General features: G+C 35.4%; 2 protein-coding genes across 2 annotated transcripts; one reads left to right on the top strand and one right to left on the bottom strand.

Annotated features, from left to right (window-relative positions):
• Window positions 1-1849, bottom strand: LOC106131243 (synaptobrevin-1). Its single transcript, XM_013330263.2, has one exon. It carries the CDS (start codon window positions 1707-1709, stop codon window positions 1332-1334), a length of 378 nt encoding a protein of 125 aa, XP_013185717.1. The 5' UTR covers window positions 1710-1849; the 3' UTR covers window positions 1-1331.
• Window positions 1850-2728: 879 nt separating this feature from the next.
• On the top strand, window positions 2729-7968 carry LOC106131242 (T-complex protein 1 subunit beta). The gene is made up of 10 exons (XM_013330262.2): window positions 2729-2873; window positions 3030-3203; window positions 3536-3671; window positions 3819-4038; window positions 4414-4552; window positions 4642-4850; window positions 5261-5435; window positions 5834-6011; window positions 6280-6483; window positions 6759-7968. Exons 1-10 carry the CDS (start codon window positions 2871-2873, stop codon window positions 6929-6931), a joined length of 1611 nt encoding a protein of 536 aa, XP_013185716.1. The 5' UTR covers window positions 2729-2870; the 3' UTR covers window positions 6932-7968.
• The last annotated feature ends 398 nt before the right edge of the window (window positions 7969-8366 follow it).

Here is an 8366-nt window from a genome sequence, read left to right as displayed (position 1 = left end):
TGAAGAATACATCCATTTATTTTTCTTATACAATATAAAACAACTAAGATTAGCATAGCATACATGTGTTTTTAAGTATAATTACATTATTTTATAATGTTGGTTAACAAAAAATAATTTCCTATTTTTAGTTATTTATTTTAATGGCATTGTGGTATAGAAATTATGACATTGAAGAAATATTGGTCCCTCTTGATTGTGATGATAGGAAAATAATATAGATACTAATTACATGTGACATGGCCTTAGAAATAACACCTTCTTTCACAATTATATATTAAAAAAAGCTAACTTCCACACAATTACATCATTTTGGTTGCCAACTACAAATTAACAGTATGATAATGCACCTTAAACTGTTATATTACCAATACAGGAAAAATGTAGCATTAAAATTGACATATTGGAGACTATACTTTTACTTGAACATAAACAAAATGACACAAGTGTCTATTCAGACAGTTCTTAAAAATCTTGATTCTAACATAATGTACAGTAATAGGTAATGAATCTCCTGTTCAATGTCATAACTTACATCCACATTGGCCACTATTTGTGCAATCCCCACAAATTATAACAAATCAAGTAAAATGGTGGCTAAACTCAACACCCTTTCATTAATTGTGCACAAGAAACTATTATTACAATAAACATACGAAATGAATTACTTATTAAACAAAAGGGAAATAACCATAAATATATATAACTGAAAATAGTAGTATGATTTGGGGTTTGTGGATTTTTTATAATTCTAAGAATAAACTGATTCATTCAGTATTCAATTTCAGAATAAAAGTAAAGGAACAAATGTTTTCAATTAATTTTTAGTAGGTATAAATATTTTATCCTTCCATGAAGATCAACATTAAACGCTTTATAGGCACATCCATGAATAAGCTCTCATTAGAATTTAGTAATAAATTTTAAATACTATTTTATCACAAGGTAATTCTGTACAAAGTTAGCAATTGGAAGAATTTATTCAAAATGAAACTACAAAAATGAGATGTTTTGTAGTTTCATTATGAAACAATATAATATTATCCTATTCCCAAAAAATATTGTTTCTATCTTAACAGTACAACTATATATTTGTTGTGCTACTTGTAAAAAAAGGAATTTGTAGACAAATATCAAATGTAGTTTTGTAAAGTTTACAATGTGTATTCTTGTAAAATCTTGAGTAAAAAATAGTTTAGTATTTTAATTTCAGTCGTATTTTGGTCAGTTTTATTGTAGCTACTATAAAATACAATAGCAAAGTCGTCGTATTTTGGAACGATCTAGATAATCATGTGCACTTCGCAAATTTCTCATACTTTATCCTGCAGTTATCGACCTGAATTGGTTGGAGCCTCGGTGGATGCTATAGGGGCAGCGTTCGCATTGCTGTTAGTACCTGAGCCGGAAGTAGCCCACACAATAATAATGATAAGAACAACTCCTCCTATAGCACCAATTATCAGCATCATCTTGAAATTTTGCCACCACATTTTCTTCTTAAGTTTTCCAGCCTGTTGCTCGAATTGTGCTGCTCCATGCTGCAAGGCATCTGCCCGATTGTCTAGATCGGACAACTTTTGGTCTCTTTCCAAAACTTTCTCGACATTGACACGCATAATGCCTACAACTTCATCCACCTGAGCTTGAGTTTGTGCAAGTCGCTTATCGCTCACTCTTGGTGCAGAACTTCCGCCTTGATCTTCCATGTTTGGAATAATAGAATATTTATGTGCAATTTTAAAATCTTATAAAATCAAATGAAAATAATAATTAACAAGAACAACAATGGCGTACACTTCTTTTTTTTCTTAATGTATTTCAGTATGACACATCAATGACGTCACTTCGACTTTGCGTTTTTGTTTTTACCGGCAAAGATAATAAACTTTCAGCGGCCAAAAACTTAAGGCTTTTATTCACAATGACATTTGCTTCTCTTCCTATTTAGCCTTGAGTTTAACTATAGTGCTAGAAATAGAAATAAGAAAAAACATATAGCGTTTTAACGTTCGTTAATAAAGGGATCGATCTCATTCACCTTTATGTCTTGTTAGAAACCAGCGTAATCAACTAGATAACATGAACCCACAATCACGCGAATCGTTTCCCAAGGTTTTGAACGGAATACTTATAAAAGGCAGTTGAAACCTTCGAAGGTTAAAAGATTAAGATAGGTAGGAAGGTGAAACAGGTACCATAAAGTATTTACATAAATACTATAAATAAATAGCCAAACAGCTGAACGTGGCCTATCCACGGATATTCTATGAAAACATATCAGTCTTTTCAAGACTTTTGGCTGTGTCCACCCCGAAAAAGGTGTAGACGTGGTTACATATATGAAAATAAATATATAATTATATAAATAATGCGTGAATATCGATGTCGAAAAAGGCGACTTAGAGAAAAGCTAATTTTGGGATTCAATTTCGGCGGTGGGTTTGCAACTTGTCAATACTTACTTGAATCTCAATACCATCATTAGGCCATACAGCTAAACGTGGCTTTTCAGTCTTTGCGGGACTATTGGCTCTGATTACCTCGTAAGGGATAAAGACGTAAGTATATGTATGTGTGTGTATTAAGTGATGATTTACTCGTAATAATTTAGTTTAAGTTACGGAACTTATTTTCTTCATCACGTAATACGTATAAACAGACCATTAGATCTATGGTGCAAAATAAGCCTTATATATTCAATGATTTAGCGCTGTTTTAGGAACGATTTCGCGACTTCTCGTTGTAGGGAGCTGGTAACACTGTCAAATACTCATCTCTCTCTAATCTCGTGCTCGTTGCGTTGATTTTTCATCGATTCTAGGCCGGTTTATTTAGTAAAACTCATAAAAGATCGAATAAATATCAAAATGGTAAGATTTTTCACATTATTTATTTAATCTTCCATCTCATCGGCTGTAGTTTTTATGATTTGATATCTATGTTGGTTCAGAAACAATGAATATTGTAACCGCTGTTTTGCTTTTTTGCACGTGTGACAGAATTCTTACATTAATATAAATTTACAGGTCTCCCTAAATCCTATAAGAATTCTAAAGCATGAAGCGGAAGAAGAAAAGGCTGAGGTGGCTCGAATGTCAAGTTTCATTGGAGCCATAGCTATTGGCGATTTGGTGAAGAGTACCTTAGGTCCTAAAGGAATGGATAAAATTTTGGTTTCTTGTGGAAGAAATGCTGGCCAGGTAATTATTAATATAAACGGTTTATATTTATTAGACTTAAGAATGTGAATATTCAAAAGTCGATGTTTTTAGTGTGATTTGATTTCAACCTTATATACCTATTCTATATATTCTATAGGTCATAATGAGCTGTAGACATACAGTTTATAACCCTCATTGTGCTCTAATAATAATTAATATTTTTAAGCTCAAAGCTGATAAGCAATGACAGCAAGCTTTTGTTATCTGTATCATTATAATACTGTTTTTTGAGTTATAACTAGAATATGTATTATTGTAAAACAAATGTGTGGACTCCATACATAAAATAAAATCTTGAATTTGTGTTTTAGGTTGAAGTGACAAATGATGGTGCTACAATATTAAAATCGGTAGGTGTTGACAATCCAGCAGCCAAGATCCTAGTGGACATGTCAAGAGTTCAGGATGATGAGGTTGGCGATGGCACTACTTCAGTAACAGTTTTAGGTAAGAATGTCAATGTAAGGCCTGTGTTTAATCAATATACTGGTGGTCAATTATAGGAAGCTCTACCTCAGGGCTTCTTATCATGAAAATTTCTTGAAATTTGTCTTTACAAAGTTACAAAAGTTATCTTAAATTTCAAATTTTCAGCTGCTGAGTTGCTCCGAGAAGCAGAGAAGCTCATAGAGCAGAAACTTCATCCCCAGACGATCATAGCTGGGTGGAGAATCGCTGTGGATGCAGCTAAACAGGCTTTATCTGATGCTAGTTTTGACCATGAGAAGAACTTAAATGAGGCCGCACTCCGAGCAGATCTAGAGAACATTGCTCGCACTACATTGAGTTCAAAGATTCTTTCTAACCACAAAGAGTAAGTTACTGCCTTTTAAAGGGTTCCGTACCTAAATGGCGAAAACAGGATTTTATTGTTAATCCTCTGCTATCTGTCTGTCCATGTGTCTGTGATTGGTAAACAGTGATAGGTCGACAGCTGAAATTTTCACAAATTATATAATTCCGTTGCTGCTATAACTATGAATACTAAATATTACTTACGTGCGCGAGTCCGACTCGCACTCGGCCGGTTTTTTCTCAATTTGGCAGTATCAAATTTGGTCATGTCATGATTCTCCTTGTCATGTCATAAGATAGAGAGGTGGTATTACTATCTTTATTTTAATATCACATCTGTTTTTATAATCAAAATGGTGTCAAAACGTCTTAATCCACTGTTTTCACATTACAGACATTTTACAAAGTTGGCTGTTGATGCAGTTCTTCGCTTGAAAGGTTCTGGTAACCTGAAAGCCATTCAAATCATTAAGATTTCTGGTGGAGTTTTGGAAGAGTCGTTCCTCGATGAAGGGTTCTTATTAAATAAAAAGGTCTGTAAAATTAAATTTTAAACAATTTACCTACTTAATTGCTGGGTGTGAAGAATACTTTTGTTAACAATAGAATAAAATAATTTTAGGTGGGTGTGCATCAACCGAAGCGTGTTGAGAATGCAAACATTCTCATAGCGAATACACCTATGGACACAGATAAGATCAAAGTGTTTGGTTCGACGATCAAGGTGGATTCTATGGCTAAGATTGCTGAGTTAGAAGTCGCAGAAAAGGAAAAGATGAAGGACAAAGTGAATAAAATTCTGGCACACAAATGCAATGTGTTTATCAACAGGTTTGTTTAATTATATTCTGTGCCCATAAATAAAATTCTATTAATTTACAATAGCTAATAGATCACATTGTTAGAAAGAAGTAAGTCTTTATCCTATACAATAGACCAATGAATTAAAAAGCTGGAATTGAGATTCTGATAGTAATTTAAAATGTTTTAATAAAAAAAAAGTTTGCTTAAGATATTTTCTGAACTTTATGTTTTGATATTTAACTTTATACTTTAATAGTTCATTTGTGTAATTAACCGAATTTGTAAAAAAGCAATATTGTCTCATGTAATTGAATTAATTGTTAAGATTCCTTTTGAGAAATAAATACCTTTAACTATATATTGTATGTCTTGTTCGCTCTATATTGAAAACTGGTGAATTTATGTCTTTAATATAATTAAAAATGTTTTACTTACAGGCAACTTATCTACAACTACCCTGAGCAACTGTTTGCCGATGCGGGTGTGATGGCGATTGAGCATGCGGACTTCGAAGGTATTGAGCGTCTGGCCCTGGTCACTGGTGGAGAAATTGTGTCCACCTTCGATTCCCCAGACAAAGTGAAGCTGGGTCATTGTAAACTCATTGAGCAGGTAATTTTACAATTGGAGAGTTGTCTGTCAGGGAATAATATACATAGATGCTTCTTTCTTTCCTAGTGTTAGGTAGAGATATTTCACTTGCTGTGATCTCCACAGACATCTTTTGCCTTAGGGTCTTGACGATCTGACCTTGAATATTCCAGTATTGTGGTTTAATCATACAAACACAATGATTTACCATATACTCGACATCAGAGGACTTAAAACCCCTTTCTTAGGAAATCAGACTAATTGCAAATAATGTTACTAAAAATATATAAAATATATACCAAACAAATCACAGAGTTACATTTGGTGGGAACTGAAATCCCACACAAGATGCCAGCAGAGCACAATGCTGAAAAGAAGACATTCTGGTGATTGATAAATGACAGAGCCATTCTCATCAGGTTCTGATCGGAGACGAGTGTCTTATCCGGTTCTCCGGCGTGGCGTTAGGAGCTGCTTGCACCGTAGTAATCCGCGGCGCCACGCAGCAAGTCATCGACGAGGCCGAGCGGTCGCTGCATGACGCGTTGTGTGTGCTCGCCGCTACCGTCAAGGAGCCGAAAGTCATTTATGGAGGGGGTAAGATTTTTGTTTTTTGTTAGATTCCTACCAGGAACTGAGATGTCAAATGATCAGTGGTGTAATGCATCAAGTGAATGTTAAGGACAAGCTGTTGCTGCATTTTATCAAATAAGTCGTCGTAAACGTTACAACATGCATTTATGTTAGAGACTGACTGTCAGAATTTTTTTTTTTTAAGTTTTTCAAGTATGAAAAGTTAACAGCAGGGTTCATATATATTAGGTTAGTTAATCACATGATTTATATGTGTCTCTGTTGGTCGTAGGTTCAAGTGAGATGCTGATGGCGGAGGCGGTGTCCCGCGTGGCGGCGCGCACGGCCGGCAAGGAGGCGGCGGCGGCCGAAGCCTTCGCCACCGCGCTGCGCCGGCTGCCCTCCGCCGTCGCCGACAACGCCGGCTACGACAGCGCCGATCTCATCGCCCGGCTGAGGGCCAGCCACGCCCAGGGGGAACACACTATGGGCCTTGGTAAGTTGGATTTTGTATAGCCGAACTTGTCGCCGAAGTTGAAACCTTCATACATAACCCTTCGTATGACTAACAAAGTTGGTTAGAAAAACGATGTGCATTTGACTATGCTAGGAAATATAAGCGAATTAAAACTATGAATATCGAACTCAGGTCAAAATGGGGAAAGACTCATGCATCCCGTAAAGACTGTTTTTCTTTTCTTTTTTATGGTAATAGCTAAAGAAATCTAAAGGTTCAAGTTATATTAAAATTAAATGTTTATTATATTACAGACATGGAACACGGTTGCATCGGTGACATGAAAAAGCTCGGTGTGACCGAGTCGTACGTGGTGAAGCGTCAGGTGCTGCTGTCGGCTGCCGAAGCTGCAGAGATGATACTGCGTGTGGACAACATTCTGAAGTCGGCCCCGCGGCGCAGGGGACCCGACCGTCGCCCTTGCTAAATATCGCGGATTTGTCTCGGTAGAAAGCGATAAGGCAATCGTGTTGGTTGTATCGAGAACTGCCACCAAATTCTTTTGTTCTTTCTACATTATGCTTATGAGATGCGTTTGCCCTTATTGCAAATAGCAAGTGATTGTAATCATTTGTATTGAATGAACGGCTCTGGCTAAATATATAGACGAGTACATGTAGATGGGGTCTACCATCATACAATCTTGATATATATCAGAAATTTCATACAAAAAAGCAATTATTCACTTTGAAACGAGCTAAATCTCATGGCAGACCTAGTAGAGTTAAATCTGATACGTTTTGGCAATGCGATCTTACGATTGACACAATCGCTTACTATTAAGATAACATTCAAGGTTCCTTCACTTCATTTTACTGGAACAACCAATTTGCCCAATCCTTTTCCAGGGAAGCAGGGTCTATAGAACAAAGTCACTTCAATATCTCAGAATCTACTGCAGCAAATTTCTACGGGGCGCAAGCAGAACCTCACATTTATTGGGACACTTCTTGCGACAATTATAAGCTATAAATTGTGGCTTTTACAGTGAAGGCGTTAAACAATTCATGACTTCGTGTTCTCATATTTTTGTCCTTTTATAACTATCTAATTGCGTCTTCACATTTTTTAACACGAATTAAACCCACATGTGTTTATAACCTGGTTATCAGTTTAAACATAATGTCCATATTAAATAATAAAATTTAAAGTTTAGTGAAGCCATTCTGTTACGAAATATAAAAAGGATTTGATATGAGAGCACAGATTCAAATACAATTCGAAATAAATATGTAACAACAATTTTATTTGTAATTTCAAAACATTTTTATTTACGTTGCGTATAACTAAAGCTTTACACAATATTATAATACAAATATGGTCAGTTTTATTTTGCTATTCACAATGTTTTCAAACTCGTAGTATTGCTAGGGAATGCCAATCAGAGAAATGGAACGCATTAATATTAGATTTTAGTTTGATTGGCAAATGATGCCTTTATGTATTAACATAATTTAAAAATAAATTACAATTTAATAAAAAAAATAGCTGTTTTAATTCTACTATATTAGGGATAATTGTTTTCATCCATATCGGCAGATATTTGCATCGTTTGTTTTTTCTTTTTATATACAGGGTGACTGGCCCCTATAATATTTACCAATCGCGTTGTATATTTAAGGACAGTTTAGTACATACATTATAATTACGTCAATATCCCTTGCGGGGTAGACAAAGCCAACAATCTTGTAAAGACCGAAAGGCCCACCACCTATATGGTTTCACCTATATTGTCTAATTATGGAATAGTATAAATAGTAAATCATGAATGAACACGCTTAACTTGTGTCGGAATGTGTTTGGACACGAGTGTGCTCAGTATGTGCATCCAGGGAAACAGCCCGCTGCTAGTACCGCCGCGT

The sequence above is a fragment of the Amyelois transitella genome, chromosome 6, assembly GCF_032362555.1.
Source record: "Amyelois transitella isolate CPQ chromosome 6, ilAmyTran1.1, whole genome shotgun sequence".
Taxonomy (NCBI): Eukaryota; Metazoa; Arthropoda; class Insecta; order Lepidoptera; family Pyralidae; genus Amyelois; species Amyelois transitella.
This window is presented reverse-complemented; position numbering and strand designations above follow the sequence as displayed.

Excerpts from the sequence above, each read along its gene's own strand:
- LOC106131243 (XM_013330263.2), bottom strand. The coding sequence starts at position 1,709 with ATGGAAGATCAAGGCGGAAGTTCTGCACCAAGAGTGAGCGATAAGCGA.
- LOC106131242 (XM_013330262.2), top strand. Across the intron at positions 5,436-5,833 it reads ATTGTAAACTCATTGAGCAG|GTTCTGATCGGAGACGAGTG; the intron begins GTAATTTTACAA and ends CATTCTCATCAG. Across the intron at positions 6,484-6,758 it reads GGAACACACTATGGGCCTTG|ACATGGAACACGGTTGCATC; the intron begins GTAAGTTGGATT and ends ATTATATTACAG.